We start from the raw sequence: 25792 nt of genomic DNA on the forward strand, positions 1-25792 counted from the left end.
TATTAATAAGTTCATTAACCCTCTATGAGCACAAGGAAAAGTGTTGACTAAGGTTTTCATGGTGTGGAAAAAATCTTTTTTAACTTTTAGGACTTTTCCTCTTTGGTTTCAACTACATGAAAAATGACACACAATTCAGGAATATGTGAAAGCAAATTTCAAACCCAGCGTGTATTTAAAATAGCGGCTATAACTTCTGTCCTTCGTTTCAAGGAAATTACACACCGCATGTTACTGCACTCATGAAGCCGGTGGGAAACTCCCCTCCCAGGTTCTGGCCAGGGCCGCTGCAGAGCTCTGGCCTCTCCTCCGGCCTGTCCAGCACGCGCTGGCCTGACAGAGACGCTCTAGAATTCCTACACAGGAGCAGCTCCGGTGGCCGCTGGTCGGAAGGAGAGGTGAGAGGATCAGCCTCTAGGCTGCATTTGCAAAGCAAGTGCATCGTTATTGCTAGATTGCACGCTCATTTGGGTTTGCATTTGGGGGGGCACACTGTGGGGAGAATAAGTCAGCCAGCCTTTGTGTCCGTCAGTGTTTCCAGAAAGACTTTTCTTCAATTCCCATCACAATCCAGGAACCTGACTTGATAGCAATTGCCCTTGAGGTCAATTTCAAGCATCTACCTACACCTTCAATCAAGACTCACTTGATTTGATCCCATCTTACCTCTCCTACCTGCCTCCATAATTTCCTCCCTGTGCCCCACACACATTCTTGTCTCAAGCGTATACTATACTAAGAAAGAAAGCACACGATCTGAAAGCATAGAGAATTGGGCTTAGATGCTATCATATCTAGTTACACTCTAGGAGACCACAGACAATTTAATCTCTGAGACCTCATTGTCCCACCTGTAACAGGAAGATAGTAATATCTGTCTTACAAAATTGTAATGAGTATTAAGAGAGATAATAGCATAAAGGCATGTGATACAGTGTCTGGTTTATAGTAGACACCTACTTACCCTCTTCCCTTTTCCTTCGCCTCATATACCCACCCCCTTCAAATTCCTGTTAATGATAAAATCAAGTTTAATTTTGTCAGATAGGAACCTTCTGGATCAACTTAGACAAAAATCTATATTTGGTGATTCAGTAGAACTTTGAAAATCATGCGTGAGAGCATCTAGTAAGAGGTGATAACTCCATGAACCTTCAATATGTACTCCTTACATCCACAGATGGGGAGCAACTTCTGCTACCAGTTAGGATGTAGAAAACTTGCAAGATCCTAACAATGAGAACAAGCAAGATAAGCCACAAAAACCATAGGGCTTGGGCCTGAAGTTCTAGTTACCTATAGTCTTTTTTAAAGGACAGCACGGTTTCTCTAGAATCCAAGCTCTAACGGTCAGTAGTTACCAATTAGAGAAATGAAAGGCAAAACAGAGTTCACAGTCAGTTATGCAGGATCATAAAGGAGAGAACCTGGAAGAAAATCGGGCCAAAGCAGGAGCAGGTATTAATTGATAAACAGGCTCTCAAAGGATCATTACAATCCCTGATGGGTCTGGCTCCACTTTATGGAGAAGTGGGCACGTGGTGTATGAATATTTGGAACTGACTGAAAGACAAGGTGTCAAATCACTCACAGTTCGAGGTCAACTGGCTCCTGACATAGAAATACCTGGGTCAACTGGAGCGATAGCTTGGGACCTGTCACAGGAGGGAGGATGGCTAAAGGAGTCTGCTATAAGAGTCAGGCATTCCAAGGCTGAGCACAGAACCTGGCTGAGCAAACTTCCTCTATGAGATAAACTGACAAGCTCTGAAGGATGGGGGCCAGAGAAGAGAAGGGGCATTTTGTCCTCTTTTATTTTAAAATTGTATTTGATAATCAAACTGTCTGTAGGCAGCAATTCAGCCCTGGGGAAAGTGCCCATTGAAAAATGTGTTGAATGGCAGACCTCAAATCTCATCACATGAGTAATGGTCTAACAAAGCCTGTCTATTCTCTGCCGCCCACTTGAGATTGCTCAGTGAAAATAACCCCTTAGACAAGAAGTGGAGTCTAATGCAAATGCTGTTTTTCTACAGATGCCTTATTGTTCCTTTTCCAAATATAGCACTGCAGACTGTAGTTGGTTTGTGATGTAGGAAAACCATTTGGCTGCTGTGAGGCAGGAAATTGGTGTGGAGTTGATAGGCAAATGTGTGGCCTGTGCTTTACTTTGATAGTGCTATTTGGAATGAAAAGCAGGTTTTGATGCTAAATTAGAATACCATTTCTATAAGGACCAATTATATAAGAGTAGTCTACATTTTTCATTATTAATAGATTGTTCTCTTGTGACCAGTGATGTACGGCTTGTTTGAGGTACTAAAGGTTAATAGGGGTTCGGATATTTTGGCTAGTGTCTTTTTCTGGGACAATTCATGAGAAGTTTTCTGCTAAATATAAAGTGACCTTGCTTTTTGTTTATGATGAAAAGAAGAGGAGAGAAAGAGAATAAAATAAATCTATTACAGTTTGAGTGCTACCCATATTACTCTAGTAGGTCTCGCTGCATCCTTTCGTGCCTGGAGTCAATCACACACAAGGCATTCTTATAGGATGTCAATATGCATCACATCCTGTCACTGTCCAACTTCAAACCCTTCAATGGCTTCTCACTACATTAAAAATAAAATCCAACTCCCAGCCATGGCTAGAGCCCCTATCACACCTGGTCCCTACTTCCTCCTTCCTCCACTGGCTCCAGCCTCACCTTCTCTCTGGGCAAATTCAGTCCCAGCAAATACAGGTGATGGACTTGCCCTTCCCTCTCAGGAGACACTCTGACTCAGGTGTTTGCTTGCTTGCCTTATTTGTTTTTAGCACTTTGCTGAGCTATAATTTACATACACTGTAATGAAAGTGAACAATTTAATGGTTTTTAGTGTATGTTCAGAATTGTGTAATCATCACCATAATCTAATTTCCAGATATTTTCATCGCCCCCCAAAGAAATCTTGTACCATCATTAGCAGTCACGTCCATTCCCCGGCCTCATTGTCTAGCCCTAGACAAACGCCAGTCTATGTTCTGTCTCTACAAATTTGATTATTCTGGACATTTTATATCAACGAGACCATAAAATATATGGTCTTTGGTGGCTGGCTTTCCTGCAACCAAGAGACAACTCCTCTAACTTAAAGGGAGGTGAATTCTGAAGCAAAAGTGAGAACACTACTGCTTAGGTTGCGTTAACTTTATTAAAGACTTGTCATGTTGTCCTAATAATTTTTTTCTCAATGTCTCCACTGCCTGGTGAAACTGATGATCCCAGACTCAAAAAACTTGCTGTTGATGGGGAGTTTCTGAAAGGTATAAACAAAGAAGTAACATGGAGGGATTCTTAGCTATGTATGTTTTCCTCCCCAAACTAAAAATTCCTTGGTGGATTAGACTATGTCTTATTTATGTATACCCAGTGTTTATTAGTGTTGATATGTTCATTAATGAGTGAATGAATTCCCTTGTCCATTCACTCATCAAATTCTTTTTTGTTTTAGGCCTGGGGATAAAATATGGAAAGATGACGACAGACAAGTCTCTTTCCCATGAAGTTCACATTCTCGGAAGGGATACAGCCACTGAACAAGCAAACAAATAAAGCAATAAAAGTCCACGTAATAAATGCTCTGAAGGAAACAAAGCAGGGTGAGTGGGCAGAAATAAATAGAAATGTACGCAGGAAGAAGCCCTTTCTTGCATAGGGTTGTTAAGGGAAGCCTTTCTGAAGGGGTGGCATTGGAACAGAGATCTGATGAGAAGATTCCAGCCATATGACTATTTGGGGAAAGTGGAACAGCAAATGCAAAGAAGGAACAGCACCAAAAATGCCCCTGAAGTAAAAATGCCCTAAGGTGATCAGGAATTAGCAAGAAGATCCAAGAAATTGAATCACAGTAAGAGGGAGACAGGAAGGGAGAGAGCAGTATGACATGAGGTCACAGAGGGATGCAGGGTGGGGTTGTGTAGAGCTTTGTAGATCTTGGTAGGGAGTCGGGATTTAATTATAAACATGCTGAGAAGTCATTGGAGATTCTCATGTGGGAGAGCAAAGTATCTGATTTATGTTTTTAAAAGACCACTCAGACTTATTATGACACTCCATTCTGAGCATAAATGTCTTGGTTAGGCGAGGTGGATTGAGTGTTGTACCACACAGCTGGGAAAGCATTCCATTCAGCCCCATCTCTGGAATGCCACCCTGACCTAAGAGGTCTCAGTAAATCTCTTTGAAGGGAAAAGTTCCTTTGAGAGACGATTCCTGTTGGATGATGTCCCGTGCTGTTGGCACAAGTTTATAAAACACCTTTCCTTCAAACCATCTCAGACCTGGTAATCCAGGAGGATTCAGGTACTGCATCTTCATTGCTGTCATCATAAACAGTTGCATCTGGTTGCTGGGGAGCCAGCCACGTGAGTCTGTGTTCCGTTCCAATGGTAACTGGAACATCAGTTTCTATTATGTCCTGACAGACAAATGATTAATTAGCACAATCAGCATCTCTCCTTGAAAATGGCCATGGATCAGTGTGTTCCTCTCCATCATGTAATTGAATCAGGGCCCACACACCTGTTTCCACTTCCTTTAAACAAACACCTGCCCAATAACCAACACAAAGCGATATTAAATCCCAACCTGCCTTGTGCATAAGTACATCTTTCAACTTGACCTAATCGATGCTGAAAGCTAGGAAAGCACAGGCCTCAGAGAAGACGACTGCCTGATCCTCACATGTAATCAGAGCGTCTGCAGCTCTGGCCCCACTCGGGCACGTGGCAGAGCTGGGGTGGCTGTGCTGCAGAGTCAGGCCAGCCCAGGCTCTGGCCTGGTTTTCCAGTTGTGTGACCTTGAGCAAGCCACGTAGTCACTGCAAGTCTCTGATTCCTTATCTTTAAAATAAGGATAATGATGTTTACCATGTTTGCTGTTCTTCTATACGACTTACATTTAGCATTTTTTACTATAATACGAATATTAACATCACTTTAAGTTGGCAAATTTCAGTTCTGATTAAGATAGAGTAAGTGTTCCTCCCTTTCTTTCCCACTGATTTTAATGAAAAGTCCTATTCAGTGTATGCAGAGCAACTACCTGAAGACTCTTAAAAGTATGTAATAGCAAGTCAACTGGGGAAGAGAATAAAAAACTCCAAGAACCAGCTCCTGGAGATGAGTTTCTTTCCTCCCATATTTTCTGGCTTAGATTCTAGGGCAGACTGAATCTTGAAGCTGTGAAAGAGAAAAATAATAATGCAAGAAAAATCCTCTCTCTTGGGCTAGAGGGTTGGGGAAGGAGCTGATGGGAAAAGAGATATTTTCCCTCTAAGCCCTACCTTCAGCATGCCCAAGGAAGTGGCATCCCCATGGCAGTGGCAATGGCGGCAGCAGTGAAGGTGGCATCGGGTGTAGCAACTCCAGCAATAGGGAATCTTCAGGCTCTTGTTTTGCTGCTTTTCCCTGAGGTAGACCCAGTTTTAGGAAGTTCATTATTGTGCATGGATGCTAAAACCAGGGTTCTGTAGGCAGAGCCAGGAAAAGGAACCCGTAGGAGTGAGAGAAGGTGGGGGGATTCACAGAGAGGAGCTAGCAAGAGAAAGGGATCCTTTCAATCTCTATATAAAGGATTGGACTCATCATGACCTATGATGCATAGAACTTGATCATAAGCAACATAACGAGGCGCTGAGAACTGAACAGGATAGACCACCATCCAGCAAAAACGGAGAAAGCTTGTTCTGAAGAGAAATGCACATCAAAACTCTTCCAGCCCCAACCCTTTGCCCAGATCCAGAGCCACTTTCATATTTTTAGGCCATTTGTCACAGCAGCACCCCACTTCTCGGAACCAAAATCTGGGGCTGCCATCATAGAACATCACCAACCGGGTGGCTCAGACAACAGAGGTTCACTTGTTCAGAGTTCTAGAGGCCAGAAGTCCAAGATCAAGGTGCCAGCAGGCCTGGTTTCTGCTGAGGACTCTCTTCCTGGCTTGGAGAGGGCTCCCTTTTCTCTGGGTCTTCGCATGGCCTTTCCCCTGTGCAAATGGGAAGAGAGGGGTCTCTGGTGCTCCTTCTTTGTATAAAGACACCTGTCTTGTTGGATTAGGGTCCCACCTTTGTGACCACATTTAACCTTAATTATCTCCTTAAACACTCTAGCTCCCAATGCCATTCTTGTACATGGGGGCTAGGGCTTCAAGATATAAATTTTTGGGGGCGGGTGGCAGTGGACACAATTCAGTCCATAACATGTGTCTTTATAAAGAGAATGTTATATGATGTAGTGGACTGTGACTTTTCATAGATGTAGATGTGTCTCACTTTGAGCACAATGAAGAGAAATCCCAGGACATAACATTGTTTTACACAAAGCAAAGCAGTTCTCTATATTTCAATAAAATGTTGATTAAATTCCATAGGATCTTAACTCTTGTTATCCAACGAGCCTATGGTAAAATTGGTTTCATTATATGTCGTTTTGCTTAAAGTCCCAGAACCTATTGATGATGTTAAGTGAGGACTTACTGTATACATGTTGGCCAGCACAGATTACCTGTGCCAGGCACAGAGTAGATGCTCACTTATTCCGTATTGAATGGAGATGAAAAGATTCTGAGTTCCCCCTGGGTTTAACCATCGAGTAGAATATTTAAAAATAAAAAACAGCCCATGAAAGGCTGACAGACACTTCTCCTTGGGGAAAGCTGAGAGAGGGTTGCTCTGGCTAGAATGTGCTCTTACATTTTGCAGGAGGGCCATCTAGAGGGAGACACTGGTGTCCTTCTCTCCAGCAGCACAGTTTGACCAAGGGGCTGGACCTAACTCTTCCCCGGGCTGGAGGAGACATCTCGGGCTGGCTCTCCCAGGTGGGGGTGAGAGAGGAAGGCAGCCAGAAGGGTCCTACCTGAGCATGGCGCCTGCTGGCCATCGTCCGGAGGAAAGGCAGCCCCAGGGGCCATGGCTGGGTGGATGTGGGCATGTGAAATCTGGCCATTCTTTCCTCCTGTCCAGTCATAAGGGTGTGGGTTTGTATCGTATGCAGGTGGTTCTCCTGTGAGAAGATCAAGCTGCTAAAAAAAAAACAAAAAACAAAAAAAAAAAACAGAGAAAGAAAGAGTGGACAGTGTACCTTATTTACACCAAACAGCTAACGCAGACTGTGGGAAGGCATTTGCGGGAGGTGAATTCTCTAGCATGGGCTTGGCCAGCAGCTGATTCTGGCAGTGACTCAGCCCATGTTTGGTCCAAAGCTGCGTTTCTTGTTCTCATTTGGAAAATGGGCTAATAACATTTATCTGGAATTTACAGGGCAGAGCGAAAGACTGACACTGGAGTTAGGGGACCCGAGTTCTCATCCTGAATCACCCCCAGCCAGCCACGTGGTCTTGAGCAGAGCAATGTACGTCTCCGGACTTCAATGTCTTTATATTGAAAATGAAGGTGCTGGCACCTAACCCTGGGATCTGAAATGACTGCACAATCAGGTTTCTCACTGAATGCACCCTCCTGTGGGGGGCAGGATACAGTCCAGCCCCACACCCCCTCGTGCCGTACCAACAGGATCCCTTGTCTGATCTGCTGAGCCCGGTCTCCTAACTGCAACTCCAGCTCCTCCACCTGCTGCCGCAGGGCCTTGCGTAAAGTTTGCAGTTGCTCGGCCTCCTTCCTGCAGGCAAATAATAGAAAACCAAATTCCACAGCCACCTCCGTCCAAGGGCCATCTCCCACTGCTCCTTCGAAAATGTAGGTCATGTCTTTGCTATTTCTTACAGGAGAATGTCACCTTCTTTATTTGTATCAGTTGCAGACAGGGGCATATTACTAGGGCAGATTTTCTTTTTTCTTTTTAAATAACTCTACTGCAGAATAATTTACACACCATGAAGTTTACCTATGTTAAGAGTACAATTCAATGATTTTTAGGGAATTTGCTAAGCTATGTAACTGGCAACATCCAGGTTTGGGACACTTCCATCTTCCAATAAGAACCGTCCTGACCTTGTACCGCTAATCCCTAGTCCCTCAACTTCAGGCAACTACTCATCTACGTTTGGATCACATACTTTTAATCTATGTGAAAATAATGCAGATTTTCAAAACCCCAAAAACTCCGACATCTGCATTTACACGAGTCCCACTGGCATTGATTAAAGATGTCCTACTGGCTAGCCCCCTCTTCCCAGCTGCTGCCCGCATTCTGACCTCAGAGAGCCGTGGCCTTCAAGGGTGAATGTTTTTGTCTGGCAAATGGCTCTCACAGACTCCCACTTAGAAAAGGAGAAGAAAAACATGAGAGCCAGGAGAAGCTGGCCAATTTCTCAGTAGCCCCACTCCGGGGCACTCATCTGTCCTGCCCTGATTACCTTTCTGCTTCAGGTGTGGGGTTGGTACTTACTCTTATGGCTCCCTCAGATACTTACCTCTCCTCGTCTGACATGTCCCTGAAAAAGAGGGCCTGCTGCCCTGTGAGGTGCTTCTCCATTTCCTCCAGGTGCTCCCGGAAACCCTGGCAGAGCATCCTCATTGCTTCCATCTCGCGGGCTGTGCACTGAGAACCAGCAGAGAGAGCTCAGGGAGGAGTCCTGATTCACCGCAGGAGTGTGCCAGGGTGGGGCCCGCCGTCCCACCCGGGTTCACCGCTTTGCCCCACTGCTAATGTGCGGGGAAGAGAAGAGGGAAAGGCCAGCCTTGGGCTTCTCCCAGCAGCTGGAGGCAGTACGTGGCTGGGACAGGAGGGTAGAAGCTGGTGGATGGCCCTGGAGACATTCTGTCCAGGAGATGGGAAGGCAGTCTGGAGGACTAGGTGATACCGGGATGGGAGAGTGTAGATCTGGGGTGGGGAACCTTTTGTCTGCCAAGGGCCATTTGGATATTTACAACATCATTCAAGGGCCATACAAAATTATCAACTTAAAAATTAGCCTGCTGCATTTGGTCAAACATTTAATGAACTCACCCTTAACGCCTTGGCAGGGCCAGACCGAATGATTTCTTGGGCCTTATATGGCCCATGGGCCGGACATTGCACACCATGTGGTAGTTGGAGGAGAGGAGGGCACAGGGCTAGAGTACGGGCTTGCATTTAGAAAAGTGGAGTCTTTCTCGTTCCACTTTGTTGCTGAGTACTGCCTTGCTCTGAGTCTCTATAATTGAACACATCTGTTCAGATGGTTATGTTTAATTAGAGAGTCTTCTAAGAAAATTTTTGTTAGTCTTAGCTTGGCTTCACCACAGTCCCGGGTGATTGAAAATGGAGGACCATCTCCAGCCAGCTAAGAAGGCCATCCACAACGAGGCAGGCGCAGGTGGGCATCCCATCCCCGCACAAAGTGGAATCTAGGATTGGACTGTCCCCCCAATCCTGCTCCCCATTACTCCTGATGGGAATCATCCTTTACATCTTCCTTTCTTTGCATGTCTGTGTTTTTTGCCTTGGTGTCCTTATTTAATTATCTTCTTAGAACCACCAAGCCCAGTCCATTTGTCAGGCACTCTGCTGATTTGCTGAGTTCTTACCGGCTATCTCTGGTTTTCCAGCCCAGGTTGGACCGTGCTATGAATGGGTCCATAACCCAAAACCCCAGCATCCCTATCCATCTGACTTTGGGTGCTGCAAATGCTAGTTGGAGCCTAATGCTCTCTCCACCAGGCTATGGGTTTGGACCCCCTTCCTGATTAGCGTGGCAGAGGCTGCTAGTTGCCTACTCACTATCTTTCTCCCCTTTATCCTTACTAACAAATTCTAATAGCTTAGGGCCGTGGTCGGCAAGCTGCGGCTCGCGAGCCACATGTGGCTCTTTGGCCCCTTGAGTGTGGCTCTTCCACAAAATACCACAGCCTGGGCGAGTCTATTTTGAAGAAGTGGCGTTAGAAGAAGTTTAAGTTTAAAAATTTTGGCTCTCAAAAGAAATTTCAATCGTTGTACTGTTGATATTTGGCTCTGTTGACTAATGAGTTTGCCGACCACTGGCTTAGGGTAAGCAATGTGTCTAAGTAAGAAACTCTGTTTCTCAGCATTCTTGGCACGTAGATAGCAATGAGGTGGAAGTGGAGAGCATGGAGCTGGGATTCTAGGAAGCTCTTTAAAGAAACTGATTTCTCAGGCAGGTGTCTTTTAACCTTTTCTTCTTCCTTCCATGGAAACCTGTCTTATAGCTCTGCTACTTCCTCCCAGATCTGCTTCTAAGAAGTCCCAGATTCTTACCTTCTCCTCAAAACCACTTGGCCAAGATCCTGGCAGCCCAATGGCTATTTTTTTTTCTTATCTGAATTGTCATAGTGAAAATATTTTCCTAAGAATGATATTTTTATATTGAAAACTATCATTTTGCTTGGAGAGTTGGGTTTTGATTCTTTCCTATCTTCTAAATTTTATGCCAAATAACGTATTTTGTGTAGCAAACTCCCCAGTTACTTTTGCTTCAGTGTGAGTGCATCTGAATCAGTGAGAGGAGTGTTTGAAGCATTACTGTGTTGGCAAGTGTTTTAAAGGTGACTACAATTGTGGCTCTTCAAATCAGAAAAGGTCTTAGAGACCATGAAGGACTTTCAGAGATCAAGTAGCGTGACAGAATGGCTAACTTGTCCGAGGTCAAAAACGACAGTCAGATTTCAAAGCCAAGCCTCCCGGTTCATTTCTGTTCTGAGTCACAGTAGGGACTACAGTGTGGCTGGCCACACGGAGAAGTTATTTGTCCTTTGAGAGTGAGCTGATGAGGAGTACCACTAGATTCCTATAAGGGGACTACGTTCTATGGACAGTGAGGCCAGGGGCATGGGAATATGGCACTCAAATAGGCTGAACATTGTAATCATTGACTTTTAGATTTCATCTAGTTTTTTGAGTTTTTGTGATTGGAAGGTATGGGGGCTGGGACAGATGGCCTATGGCTCCCTGTGTAGGGAATGAGATGGAAAATTCTGAAACACTGCCATCTTCTGGTCATTTGGAAACACTAAATAGACATTTTGCCTCTAGAACAAGTATTGAAGTATTTGCAGAAAAAAGGAAACCTTAAACAAAAAATAAAATAAAAAGGGGGAGGGACTGTTTTGAACTCTCTTTTGCAATATAAGATCTGGGTATACATAATACAACATCACCGAAAAACAATGAACTTTTGAAATGGCTCATAGTACCTTTTACTAGGTAAATGGTGTATGCTTTTCTTTTTCTTTATATCTAAGTCATGAACATTAAAAAAGAATTTTCTAATATCCAAAAATTGAATTTACAATACATCTTATTTCCTTTTATGGAAAATTTTCAAAAAAGTAACAAATTATTGTGAAGAATTCACTTATATATAATAATTTAATTATATCAGTAAACCATTATCTTAGGTAACGCACAAGACCTCACAAATGGCATTCACCAGCCTAGTGTTTCTCTGCACTATTACATCCTTCTATGTAAAGGGGGGAGAGGGGTGTTTTTCTGAGCTTTTAACCTGCAATGCTCTTAATTTCCACATCTGTTTGGAACTCCCATTGTCATGTAAGAGATGGTATCTGTCACTGCCTATAATTTTCACTTGGTCCAAGACCTATGCTCTAGATAAGTTTTTCACTGATCATTAATTTTTCTACCCCTACCTAGCACTTCGCATCTAACTTAGAGCCATTTTTCTCCAGGATATTTTTCAGGCCTTACACACCCAGGCTCGCTCATTGTAGATGCTTTGTCTCTTTGTTCTTGAGTTTGTTCTTGAGTTTATTTAAGTAGCCTCTTCTTATGGGTGAATGAAATACATTAGTTTCACTTGCTTTTCTCTCTCTGTGTGTGTGAGTGTGTGTACACCTGCAGAGGAGTACAAATATGCACACGTATGTGTGTTTTGATAGTTTCCTTTGAGTGTGTGTTTGTGGTTCCCTGGATTTAGATTAAGAGAAATAAATGCATTGTCTCTAGTAAAACCCATGTAGTATGCATTTCAGCAGGTGTATAATGCCAAATCAATTTGATATAAAAGTACCATTTTTTTTTTGTATAATTGCAAATTCTAAGAGGAGAGAAGGCTGAGTCACTGTGAGATGAGGTACTGGAAGACATGGGATGGTGACAGGTATAATCATCCGAACTCCTGTTCATTTAAAACCTATACGCAAGTCTGACGATGGGCTGCAAACCCCTGTATTTTCCGCCGAAGTGTGATATGTCATAGACTCCAGTCAGGTGGAACGTCTATTTCCAGTGGCCAGATCTCCCCACACAGTCGGGGAGACTCTGAATAGGTTCAGCGAGACTGAAGGGTTCATGCAAGATTATACAGCTACGTGAATGTAAGACAGAGAACTGGTTCGTTAGACTGAACTGAAGATGGCGTCCAGATGTGAATTCATGCAAGGTTCCACAGCCCTCTGAAAAATGGGAATTAATCAGAAGGTTGGCCTTCTTTACTTCACAAGGTAATGTGAAGTATGAAATAAGAAATTTGTGAGAAGATACCGTAGGGCACACAGCACTCTGCACATACTACTCCTGATCTGCAACAAGAAGGTGTGCCCTGAGCTTGCATTCAGAAAGGGAGCCGAGACGTCATCCCTGAGGGGTGTGTGTGCCTCGCCCGCCTCCCCGACCTGCAGAGGTCAATACTTACAGAGCACAGCTCCCGCACCGCAGTGCCCTGAAGGGCTTCCAGCGTCTTCATGAACTGGGCTTCTGGGTGCCTGTGTGAGCACGGGCCATGCCTGCAGGCCAAGTGGCGGTGGGGATGGTGATGACAGCAGTCACAGCAGGGGGCAGGTGCAGCATGGCAGATGTCCTCTGTGCAGGGACTAGGGAAGCCCGTGTCTAGAGAGACAGATCTGGAGAGGGGCTGGGCTTTGTTTTCTGGAGCTGAACAGTGATGCCAGGACCTGGGCTCACACAAATAAGTCTGAACAGAGACATCACTGAACTGCCTGGCTTCGGTCCCCAGGACAGGTTCAGTTGTGCTAACAGGGTCACACACAGTGCATTCTAAAGTTGTTCTTCTAGAATAAGTCCCCAAGGCCACAGCATTCTGAGCAGCTGACACCAGGTTGCAGGACATCTGGGTTGTCACAGACTCGGAGCTGACAGCACTTGAATCAGCATTTGAAGAATGGTTTCCCATCTCAGATTCTGCCCTGGGTGGTATGTGACCCCAAGCACTACACCTTGGCTTCATTTGGGGAGTGGTATCTCCAGACAGCTTATCGGGGTGGGGAATGGACTTCTCAGATGTTTGAATAAGGTCAACTAGATAGGGCGTGATGTCACTGGGCTTGGGGACATGCTGTGTCAGGAAGGTGTTGTTGATGTCAGGACAGAGTTGACTGCCTTCCGCTCCTCTTGGGGCCTCAGAGTCAACGTGAAGGAACTTGTCTTGAGGGTGACCCACTCCAGGTGAACTCTGAGGCTCACAGTGAAGGCTATGCACGCCCAGGCCCCCAGCTCCCTCCAGCCTCAGGAACCCATCCTTCCCTTCTGTGAGGTGGGTCACCATAAACGCCAGAGGATGGTCACGTCTGGAAGCCATCGTGCTGACATTGGCCTCACATTGGGTGTAGGTCACGGGTGGGGGCTGCCTCTGATGGCTGTCTTTCCTGGGGTGTTCTCCCCCAGTGCTAGCCGTGTCCAGGGCCATATCTGAGGCCAACTGTTCTGGTTGTCCCCCCATGGCCTCAAGCTGAGACTCTTTCTCCACCACAGCTGTTGAAGACTTGTCTTCTAAGATACTCCAGTCTTGACTAGAAGAAGCTGTGCTCACCACACTCTTGGAGTCAGACTCGCCTGCCTCTGGCTGGCAGACCTGGAGTGGCCCTGAGTGCTGGCCCTGATCCCTGGGCTTTCTACTTCTATTCTCAGCAGGACTCGGGCCTCCAGGCAAGGAGGGCATCTGTGGAAGAAACCAGGATAAAGGGAAAGGGGTCAGGAAGTGGGGGAGGCGCTAGGTGTAAGAAGTGCTTTCTTTTTTTCCTTATCATTACCATTGAGTCAGGAGATAAGGGTTACACACTGGGTTTTTGTCAGTTTACTACTTTAACTGGGACCTTCTTCCTAGGAGGCTCAGCTTCTTTGTTTAGTGAAACCAAAAGAAACTAAAAGGGAAAGGGATGCTGAGCTTTCTGGCTCCTCGTTTAATGTCCCCTGTCCCTTGGGTGCCTGTGGCTCATGTCTTCTAAGCGTTGGGTGCCTTTCCCAATTGTGGCAGCACATTTCAATCTCGTCCGTCCGTCCTTCAATCCTCTCCCAGCCCCCACTCGGCCCCTACCTGTGGGGCTGGCAGGTCCGGTGGCTCTTCCAGGAACCCGCTGCTGTCAGACTGGCAGCTGTTTGCTCTGCTCACCGTGGCACCTGCAGAGAGAAGTGAGGAGGCCTGGTGAGTAGAGTGAGAACAGGGTGACAATACTGGGCTCAAACCCTCCATGTGGCCGACATGCTGTAGATCCTCAATAAACGCCTGCTGTGTGGAAGTGTAAATGAATGAGGCGATTCCAAGGTTTTTTCCCTCAACTGTCAGAGGTCCACGTAAAAGTGCATTGCTGCTTTCCTAATACAAGGAGTAAAACAGGAAACAAAGGCAGAGGAACTAACGTCTCTCAGCACTAAATAACAATATGAGTGTGAAATGCATCATTACTAAAGGGAAGAAAATCCAGAAGGAAACACATATGCCTTAAATGTCACACTAACAAAACATAACACTTCAAATCTATACATCTGTGTACATACATATATATATTGCACTGAACGGAATATTTGTGTCCCTCCCCCCATTCATATGATGAAATTCTAACCCCAAGGTGATAGCATTAGGAGTTGGGGCCTTTGGGAGGTTATCTGGTAATGAGGTCAGAGCTCTTATGAATGGGGTTAGTGTCCTTATAGGAGGAGACCCCAGAAAGCTCCCCCGCCCCTTCCCCCAGGTGAGGACACAGAGAGAAGATGAGCACCTAAGAACCAGGAGGCTGACTTTCACCAGACACTGAATCTGCTGGTGCCATGACCTTGGACTTCCAGCCTCCAGAACTGAGAGATATAAATTTCTGTTGCTTATAAGCCACCTGGTTCATGGCATACACTGCAACAGCAGCCCCAATGGACTCAGATATAGAGATTCATTTACTTTTGACTAAATGTTGGGTAGGAACTCTTTACAAGCCTCATCTGGACTCTAGTTATAGGACAAGTCTGTGTCATGTTTTAGAATGCTGCTCTGGCCATTTCGAGAGGCTGGAAGGGGCAGAGAAGAATGATGTTACATGTGGGCAGGCAAGGACGGTAAGCATAAGCATCTTGAAATTCTGCATTTGTAACTTCTTCTTAATGGGCGGGGGAAATGGGAGGTCACTAGGGAGTCACCCTGCTAATGGCTAAACTGTAGGATTTCTTTTCTCTTCTTAATGGGAAATGCTTCCCTTTACACTACTTTATGGGCTACAGGAGGAAGTCTCCAGGGAAGAGGGTGGTTGGAATGGAGCTTCCTTAGCAAGCAAAAAGCAGAAGGAGGAGTCTTATTGGTCCTGGAAGAAAAGACTGGGGGTGGGTTGAAAGGAAAAGGCTGCTGGTTGGTGGGTGTAGTGCTTGGATGTGTGGTACCTGGGTGAGAAGTAGGGAACTTGCCTTGGCTTGAAGAACAGCTGCTGCAGAAGAATTCAGAGGAAAAAACACAGACACTCCAGCCTCCTTTTGTGTTCTAGGTCCAGCCTTCAAGGCCAGCTGCGCTAACAAGGGCGGCTCCTCCTCTCCTTGCAGGACTTCCCTCCAGCCTTGCCAGCCATGTGTCTGAGCAAAGATAGCAAAGACCGCTGGGAGAGACATGGTCCCATGGTTCCATGGAGAGACATGGAAGTCCAAGATCAAGGCACCAGCAGATTCAGTATTTGGTGAAAGTCAGCTTCCTGGTTCTTAGACACTCATCAGGTCCCAGAGGCGGTCTACCAGCCCAAACCCCAGCTACACCTCCTACCCCCTGAGGTCAATGTAAACAGGAAAAAAGCTTAGATTTATAGAATTAAAATTTAGAAACTCCACATTCATGAATTCCCTTCAAATAAAATGAAAGACTAAAACCCAGAGGATATACATTTTAATACTGAATCTTAGGGACATGAAAGAAACTCAAGCAAAGTTTTGAGAAAACAATGTTCTTGGACATAATGATTACTTCTTATTGCATAATTAAGGGTAAAACATAAAAAAAATATTTACTAGTCATAGACCTAAATAAGACCTCTGCTTCTGGCAAGCTGGAGTAATAAAAACCAGATTTTCCTACCTCCTGAAATAACTAAAAAATTGGACAAAGTATATGAAAGTATGGTTTTAAGGAAATGGACATTGGGTCATTAAAGATGGCAGACCCTGAGAGGCAGGAACAAATCACAGGAGCCCTACAATGACCCAGCCTCCTGCCTTGAGAGAGTTCATAGGCCAGGCCGCAGGGAGAGTGAACCAGGCAGACCCTGGCAGACTCCCTGGGTTGAGGAGACAGAACTGAGTCTGGAGATACTGAGCCAGCAGGAGTCCACAGAGTTGGGTGGGAGAGAGGAGAGAGCTGCACAAAGAGAGAACTCGAGGGTCCCTCTTGAGTGTTCAGCCAAATACTGATCAGCTTATGCATGCAAGAAAACTCAGGAGACCGTGGAAAGGAGCATTGGAAAGGATTCAAAGATGCAATGCCCAACACTCCCCGAGACCTGGAACAATGCATGTTCTCACCGCCAGCTTCCAAAACCTCCTAATTCACAGAGCATTGGCAGGATAGAGTACTCAGATGGGTCTTAACTTTGGGGAAGATAAGATGGCATCTGGCAAGAGTCATGCAAGTAGGACCAGCACCCCCAGGCCAACCCAGCCCAGTTCCTGAAACGAGCCCAAGACTGGGAGAACTTTAGAAGCGTCATCAACTCCAGTGAGATTTTCCCTGTACACTTACTATGCCCAAGGAGCCATAGCTCTTTATGACTCCACTAGACTGGGGCCTTGGCTTCCCACCTTATGCCTACCAGTCCTTTCCCCTTGCTAGATCTTATTATTCAAACCCTCCCCTGCTGGGTGGGTCCTGTTCCAAAGAACTGCCAACGCCTGCATGCGTTTGTCATGCCCCTTAAGCTGCTGGTTCCCTCTCATGGTAATCCCGTAACTTCTCTATGCAGTAAGCTCCTGAGATCCCCGTAGGCTCCATAACTGTCATCTGGAAAACCTGGAGCTGGATCTGCTGAGTTCAGATTTAGTCTCTCCTTCCTACTGGCTGTGCGATCTTGGACATGTCACCATGCTCGCTGAGTCTGTTTCCTCATGGGGAAAAGAATGAACATGGTAATCATATTTTACTTGTGGGGTTGTGATGAGGATCATATCCAATAATATATACGTGAATATTTATGCATATGGTAAAATGACATAAAAATGTATACATGTATATATATATATACACACATATATACAGTTTTGCTGCGGAACATCATTTTAATATTTATTAGAACTCAATCACTATTAATATCATTATATTTCATTAGTGAGCATAATTAGTAATAGTAGTATTAACTAGATTTTACTTTCCTCACATTGGTGGGTCCTACTTTGGAAGGACCCATTCACCTTTTAAAACATTTCTGCCTGGGAGGAGACAGATGCCTCAGGCACTTTGTCCGAACAATCACCAGGTGGCAGCCTTACACCAACCACAACAAGGAGGAGCCAGGACCCTGCCAATCTCTGATGGCTCAGTCTTGCAGGAAAAAGCAAATGGAAAAGCTGCTTGTGGGAACTGGGTTGGTAATAAAAGCTCCCGGATCCTACAGGCAAGTTTTCCACATAACTTAGTCTGAGTTCTGAGGCTCAGGGGGAAAAGCCTATGGAATTGCAATATAAATGAGGGCAGGGGAACACAACAGGAGTCTTAGGGGTGTGATGTACGCGGGAGTTGTGTCAAGCCAAAGAAATGGTTTAATCTTAGACTCTGGGGTTTACCATCTTCATTTTTTCTTTACTGTTCTGCGTTACCTATTTCTTTGCCAAGTTCCCCTCTCTTCTGTTCCCAATGGTAGAAAATTCTGTGACATTATAGATTATGCAAACTCAACTGCTTCCAGAAGCTGGGCGGTAGCCAGTGTGTGAGCAGCTGGATTTAGACAACAGGGAGCAGGGTGGGTTGTCTGCACTTGAGAGTGGGCCACAGTGACTCCACAGGGAGCAGGGTAGGAAGCCAGGATGGTGCCATCCATCATCCAGTACAGGAATCCCTTCCAGAACTTTCCTTATAGAGAGCCATCTAGCTAGGGCTTACACACTTGTGTGACATGGACCTACTCCGATGTAGACAGAACATATAATACCTTTTAGAAAATGATTCTATTAGGAACCAAATCTACTTTAGCGTTTCTGTTTGTTGGTCATAGCTCTGCTCCGTGGAGTAATACAGTCAATCTAACAACCCCTTTTCAGAGCAGCTGTCTCATTCTCTCCAGGCTTGTTCTCTCCAGCCTAGCTCTCCCCAGATCCCTGAAGTGAGCCCTCACGGGGTAGGGCTTCCAGACCATTTGTGTCTTGTACATTTGTGTCTCAAATAAGCTCTTGCTTAATAATGTCTGCTGTAAATCTGGAACTCGAAGTCGAGATGTGTTCTGACCAGCACGGAACAGAGGAGGCCCTTTCCTACCTCTGGATAGTTCACTTCCACACATACAGTCTGCCATTGGGTGAGGCTAGTCAGAAAGGGTGCCCTGCGTTGCGTCCTACCCACACTAGTCTCTGCTTTGACTTCAAGAAATACATGTTTTGAAAAGTAAATAAATGACTTCAGTTGCGCTCTTGTGAAATTTGATCTAGCTAGTTTGGGACCATGGTTTCATCCCATCAGGAATAATTTTGATTTTCATTCTGAAGTCTATCTGTGTTATCCGCAGCTCTAATACACATTCTTGCTGTGGGCCAAGTCACTGACAATATTCTGAAGAGAACAGGCCACAGAGACAGAGCCTGGGGGTGGTACGGCAACTCTCTACTCTTTCCTTTAACAAATGTCTACTGGTCCCTGAGGGGTTCACACTGTTCTAGAAACTCCCTGGGGTGTCAACAAAGGTGCCTGCCCTCACAGAGCTTTTATTTATGTGGACTCAGATCCTAGAACTGGAGAGAGGCTGAGAATATTTGTGATTGTGGAAAATATTCCTGAAGCAATTAATTCTTCCTTCTATGTTAGGACAAATTTTAATTTAGAACCAGTGCTAATCTCAGATTTTAAAATAGAAGAAGTTTCCAGTCCAAAATGAACAATGCCCCTACCACCATTTGAGACAATAGGTGGACTGCAAATGTAATACCAACTTATTTGGAGCTTTTCATTTCTGCACTGATGCAACCACCATAGTCCTAGAGACAACCAGTCCAAATGCTTTTCCTCTTGTGAAGCTGTCCAGGAGAAAACTTTATTCTTGCGTGAGTGAACAGGCTGATGGCCAGGTGATTATGTCAAACGCTCAGATAGTAAGAGGCAGTAGAAGTCCTTTTACATGGCAGCCTAATACATCAAAAGTAATAATCCAGGATGTGACAGGAAATAAAAAAATTTGGAGTCTCTAAGCTGGAGAACTAAGATTTTCATCAAGAATCAGGCTCATGATTTCCAACTAGGATAGTTGTAGTACACATGGCTGCGCCAAAGACAAGGGGAACTCTCCAGGAAGTCAGAGTGTGGGTTGTTCTCTCATTGCCTCCACTCTAGTCCTTCATGGCCTTGTCTGGGCTCCAGACTTGCACAGTTTTCAGTCAATAGGAGGCGCCAGAAGTGGGAGACTGAAGGGCAGGAGGAGGAGTGTGGTGTATTTATTTGCCACCACTTCCTTCAGGGACTTCTTGAAAACAGCTGTATAACTTCCTGGTAAGAACTCCTGGTGGAGTTTCCCTTCTAAGGTTTCCATGTTCAGCAGGCTCCAGTAATGTGATCCTTTCTCTGTTTTTTTTTTTCAGACTTGGGAGTGATCCTGGGCTGTCTACTCCTGCCAGCCGTAGGGTGCTTCCCCATCGCTTACTGGTTGCTGGAATCCAGCCCACCTCCGTCAATAGTTCCTTTTCAAAAAATCTTTTCAATAAAACCCTTTGCCACTATCACCATTTTTTTTTAAGAATAGGGCTATGTTTCATTCCTGCCTGAGTGACAGACCCCTGGCACAGTCAACCAGACTAGTACAAATGCCTTGCCATGGTCAACGTAGTTTTCACATAGCATTGTATCTTTCTATTTTCATTATGATTACTCTGCTTTTTAATAAAAAAAAGTGGTTTGGGTAACGTCAACTCACTTAAGCTTAGAGGAAAGATGGACAGAGGATTGGGCACTGTCCTCCATAACTATCGTATCCCTTTCATCTCTTAGTCCTGTTCATTTTAATGAGCCTCTAAAGAACATCTTCATGTCACCCTTTCCCCTCCTACTAATGTTATTTTTTTTTTTTACTGCTTCCAAGTCATTTTAATTTCTGATAAAAGTTATTTTCTGATAAAAGTCATTACCTGCGTTCGATGAGCTTGTCTGTGGACAAAGCCACAGATTAAGGATAAATAGATGGCAAAGAAAAATACGAAGCCTGCCCTTCAATCTCATGTGGGAACAATGAAAAACATCTTCCCCAACATATTTGTTTTAGAAACACATAATTCACAAGGTATACCTTCTGAGCAACCAAATAAGTAAAATGATCTTAAAACAGCTGACTGGCCACTCTCTAAAAGAAAGCTGGCTGTATGTATATATGCATTCCACAAATACTTACCTACTGAGTGCTTACCATGTGCCAGACAATGTGCTAGGTCCCGGGGACACATGGTGAGCGAGACTATGCCTCTCCTCTCCAGAAGTTCACAGTCCAGCATTCTGAGAACAAGCTCTGAGGATGGCATTAGCCCTTACAAAGAGTGAATCTGCCTTCATAACAAGAGCTTTTGGGCACATTGAAAACGAAGTCCCTTTTTCTGGGGCTCCAGCAGCCCTGGTTCCTCCTCTAGAGCATGGTTTTCCTGACGAATGTGTGAACTGGATTCAAATGCTGAAAGCTATTCAGAAAAGAAAGCCTGAATACCTACTTCAGGGGGAAAAACACATCAAATTATTGTATCTACTTTTGGGATGTTCATGATAGCAAAGGGAAGCGTGACAACAGAGAAAAAAGAACAATCTACAGATAGTAAAATGAGAACAAAAATAAATTAGAAAACTTATCTCTACCTTTGAGCCCCAGATTAGTGGTGGCCATTTAAAACATTATCATGGCAATGCTCAGAACATAAGGTTATTCATCTAGACTTGAAGTGTGAATTGTGGGCATAAGGTGGCCTATTTCAAATTGATTTCAAAAGGAGTTGTACGGTTGGCCTAATTTCAAACCAGCAATTTGAATATCTTTAGTCACACAAAATATACTCCATTGCTTTATGTAATGTTATGATTCTCTTTTCTGGACTTTGCTCCTACAAAAGGAAAACCAGAAGATGCACGCACAGTAACAGATTTTTGAGGCTGAATTCTTTTTTTCTTGGTAGAACATGTTTTTGCCAAGTTTACAACCCACTTGAACTTCTGTCTGTTCTTTGATTTTAGAAACAACTTGAGCTCCTTTTAACATTAGTAAAAATCACAGACTTAGCCATAGATAAAGAAGTCTTAAGAAACTTTACAGAAAATTTTTATCATCCCCAAATATCTCTAAATAAAGAACTTTCCTGTTAACTTTCAGTGAAGCTGAATCTGATATGTAGTGTTTTAACTTAAGGAGAGATCATTTTATTTTGATTAGGCATTTATAACCTAATTCTATAAAGGAAAAGATTTTTAAAAAGACATCCTAAGAAAAGCTCCCTCTAATCTTTATCTGTTTAAAGAATATGCATTATTTAAACACTTATTTGATCATTTGTTTCCTCAACATACATATTTTTGAGTGTTTCTAAGGTAAATGCTGGTGATTGAAGAGAAATCAGACATTTCTGACATTAAAATGCTGTGTCATAGTGGATTTAAGCAGCTTAAATTTAGCTTTACACATAAAGTTAAAACAAAGAATACATTAGAAACATGTTACATAGAGAACTGGCTAATCAAATGATCAGGATGAAAGACTCAGGACTGAGAGCCTTGGGTCTGGATTTGTCATTAATTATCATTGGCACTAGGAATAAACCTCATGGGCCATTTCTCCCTCATATGTAAGGAATGAAGTTTTGCCTAGAAATTTACTCATAAATCTTCCATCCTATAATGAAAAAAGTCTGGTTGCCTGAAAAGAATTACAGCCCCACCTTCACCCCTAAATATTTAACATGAGTATGCATATTGGCTCAACATGGCTCACAAAAGTCTACAGAGACATGGGAAGAATACCTTGTATGTATTTACAAAGAAAAGGAGCAGAGACTAAACATACATTAAAAAAAAACAAAAACCAGCCTGGCTGGTGTGGCTCAGTGGTTGAGCGTCGACCATGAACCAGGAGGTTACAGTTTGATTCCTGGTCAGGGCACATGCCCAGTTGCAGGCTTGATCCCCAGTAGGAGGCGTGCAGGAGGCAGCCGATCGATGATTCTCTCTAATGGATGTTTCTATCTCTCTTTCCCATTGATGTTTCTATCTCTCTCTACCTTTCCCTTCTTCTCTCTGAAATCAATAAAAACTCAATACAATATTATGGTTAATATATACAGATGAAAGGTAACGGGACTATGTTTTTTAGAAACTGGAAGGAGATGAAGGTAAACAGGGAGTCAGGGAGGAGAGTAGGCAGGGATGTGTTCTCAGACATGCTATCAAGTGACAAACAAGCAGGTCTTGCAGAGTGAATCCTGAAATGCTTCCTCATGATACATAAACCAATTCATTTCATACATTTTGGCTTCTAATAGAATGCAATCTGCAACTGCAAAACACCTTTTATAGTAAAGCTACATCGGTGAGGTATTTGCAGCATGGAACTCATAGGACGATGTGCCACTTGGAGTCAGAGAGGTCTGGGTTTTGTCTTGGTGCCAGAGCTCACCAGCTGGGTGAACCTGAACAAGTCACTTAACTTTTATGAGCCTTGGTTTCCTCATTCACAAACTAGAAAGAATTGTAGATAAGTCTTTTTTTTAAAAAAAAAAAATATATTTTATTGATTTTTTACAGAGAGGAAGGGAGAGGGACAGAGAGCTAGAAACATCGATGAGAGAGAAACATCGACCAGCTGCCTCCTGCACACCCCCTACTGGGGATGTGCCCGCAACCAAGGTACATGCCCTTGACCGGAATCGAACCTGGGACTCTTCAGTCTGCAGGCCGACGCTCTATCCACTGAGCCAAACCGGCTTCGGCTGTAGATAAGTCTTAATACAGAACTACAACTTGGGGTTCCACATGGCAACCCAATTAAGGAAGGGAAATTTCTGGCATCTGCTTTTGGCCTTCTTTGGCTCTCTTTTGCTTTCTTGACTCAAAGCCTTTCCTAGCATCAGCTCTACTTTCTCTAAGGAGAAGAGCCTCCAGGAACCATTTAGCCTTGGGACTGGGCAAAGAGTTATTCTTGACTAAAAGATTTCTGAACCTTGGGTACCAAGAGTTGGCCACACCCAGATGTCTGGAGCAGTGTTGTGTATCAGAAGAAAAGGACATGACGGATGCCCCAAAGAATAATGTTGATTTGCCTTTTTTGCATTTTCCCATGGACAGCCCTAATTATTTGTGATAGGATATTGGTCCTATTGTGGTAATAGAGGGGCAAATTGGGTAGTGATGAAGTAGAAATGATAGTAAGTTTGCAGAACTGATCACATTTTTGATCTGGGTACAGACATCACAGTTCTTGCTTCTGTACCACTAATGGTACCAAGAAGGTATAATATTTCCTAAGAGTCTGTGAGCTAGATGGGCCTCTGTCTTCCCCAGGATTCATTAAGATCCAGGGAGGTCAGAGTACCAGGAAATGTCTGAACAGCGTGCACATCAATAAATATGAACACTTCTGAGATTCTTTCTCCACCATTTTCCTTGCTACAAAAAGAAGAGGGATTTTCTTTTATTTTCCTGCAGTGATTTGTAGCCTTAGAAGTAAATTTAAGCATCTTCCTTTTTGAAGAGGTCAAGTATTTTCTTCTGAAATTCAAATATTTTATCTCTATTCTTTCAACCTAACTTACTGAACTTATTTTGGGAACTAAAGGGGGCACAAATATAAAGCAGGAAATTATAAGAGTGTATGGGTGATTTTTTTTCCCTTTAAAAGATGAGACATTGAATTATTTGGAGTAAAAGGACTTGTCTAAAGGGCAACTGTTGATGGAGGACACCAATCGGAATGTGTTTCCTCTGAAATGATTTTGTCTGAACTCTGTTATTTCCACTTACAATGACATTTTCTTTACAAAAAGCAAGATGATTTGGATTTTATGCAGCTACTGTTGGGGACATTTGGTTACTATTTCAATACCCCTCTTGCCTTGCTTAATACTGCATAGAGGTATGATACCTTTGACAACCTAAAACTTAACCCTTTACACTCGCTTGCTTTTTTCTCGATTCCTTTATTCTAATGCTAACCGGGTCGAGTCACACTTGACATCTGAGTGCAAAAGGTTAAGGCTAATTTTATTATAGGTTATCAGTGACGTACTTGACATTGAGAAACTTCTTTGCGTTAGTCACCCTCTCAGCAGAGGTCTATCACTTTCTAATTGCTGGTGTTACCTCCATTCTAATTATAGCAGTGCTGCAGATCTGAGGTTATCTATAATAAAAAAAGGGTAATATGCTAATTAGACCGGACATCTTCTGGACGTCCTTCCTGATGAAGCCAGGGTCAGAGGGAAGCCAGCCCAGGTCCCAGGTGCCGGAGGGAAGCTGGTGCTGGCAGCTGGGGAAAGGAAGGCCTACTCTCGCACGAATTTTTGTGCATCGGGCCTCTAGTTGGAGTAATAATAGGAGGGTCCCTTCCCAGACTTTTCATCCTGAAAGATGCCAAATTCTTTAAGAACTGAACCAGTTGATAGACTAATTGTATTGATACCACTGATGTGCAACCATCGCTGGGGTGTCTCCCTCCAGCTGTTCACCGTCTCACAGCAGTGCCTGGGAGCAGCTGGTTGGAAAGGAAAGAAGAATGCCACTTGGCAAGCAAGCAACAGGGGGTTTGAGGAAGAGAAGATACAACTATGTAGACTGAACTATGACCAGGACAACTGCACCGTATATCAAACCAGCGAGATTAAAATCATTCCTCTTGTAAACGGAGCACTCAGATTCGGAAAGGCGAATAGGCAGGAAAGGTTTGGGCATCCAATAATTGTTTGAAAGACAAGCTAATGTTTTAATGCTGCTAGTGTATATGCATTTCAGAAGCCTTTCGGGTTGTGTGTGTGTGTGTGTGTGTGTGTGTCATTCACTTGTGCATAATCCTCATGCTGCTTCTTGTTTTGGGAACAGAGGAAATCACACACACACTAAGTCATTGAAAATGATTCTTCCAGCTCATTGGGAAGCTACTGTGCGATTTAAGGTATTAGCTATTTTCAAAGCTAAAATAACCGATAGTGCCCATGGATTCAACAAAATGATGAAAAACTTGAATCTTTGATGGTAAGTGAAGGGTGTGTTATGAAGTGTATTACCTCTTTCTCTCCCTGGTCCCTCTCTTCACTCCTCTACTGTTTTTCCTGAGAATATTTTCCAAAAAATCACTTTAACACAAGCCTTTTTCCCAAGGTTCGTTTCTAGGGAATCCATCCCAAGACCAAGGGTAGAGATGATTCATAACTGAACTCTAGAATCTGTATGTTAAAAATATAATTATTGAAGCACAGCCGGTGT

At 43.9% G+C, this 25792-nt stretch overlaps 1 protein-coding gene across 1 annotated transcript in view; it reads right to left on the minus strand.

The window, feature by feature from the left end:
* Nucleotides 1-6811: 6811 nt before the first annotated feature.
* The window catches only part of ITPRID1 (ITPR interacting domain containing 1), a 47756-nt gene continuing 28775 nt past the window's right edge, over nucleotides 6812-25792 (minus strand). The window contains exons 9-13 of the mRNA XM_054726602.1: nucleotides 14231-14313; nucleotides 12593-13855; nucleotides 8414-8541; nucleotides 7548-7659; nucleotides 6812-7063 (exon numbers count right to left, since the gene is read on the minus strand). Coding sequence (XP_054582577.1) covers nucleotides 6812-7063; nucleotides 7548-7659; nucleotides 8414-8541; nucleotides 12593-13855; nucleotides 14231-14313 — 1838 coding nt within the window. The remainder of the gene's footprint in view (nucleotides 7064-7547; nucleotides 7660-8413; nucleotides 8542-12592; nucleotides 13856-14230; nucleotides 14314-25792) is intronic.

This window comes from Eptesicus fuscus, chromosome 14 (genome assembly GCF_027574615.1).
Source record: "Eptesicus fuscus isolate TK198812 chromosome 14, DD_ASM_mEF_20220401, whole genome shotgun sequence".
NCBI classification, from domain to species: domain Eukaryota; kingdom Metazoa; phylum Chordata; class Mammalia; order Chiroptera; family Vespertilionidae; genus Eptesicus; species Eptesicus fuscus.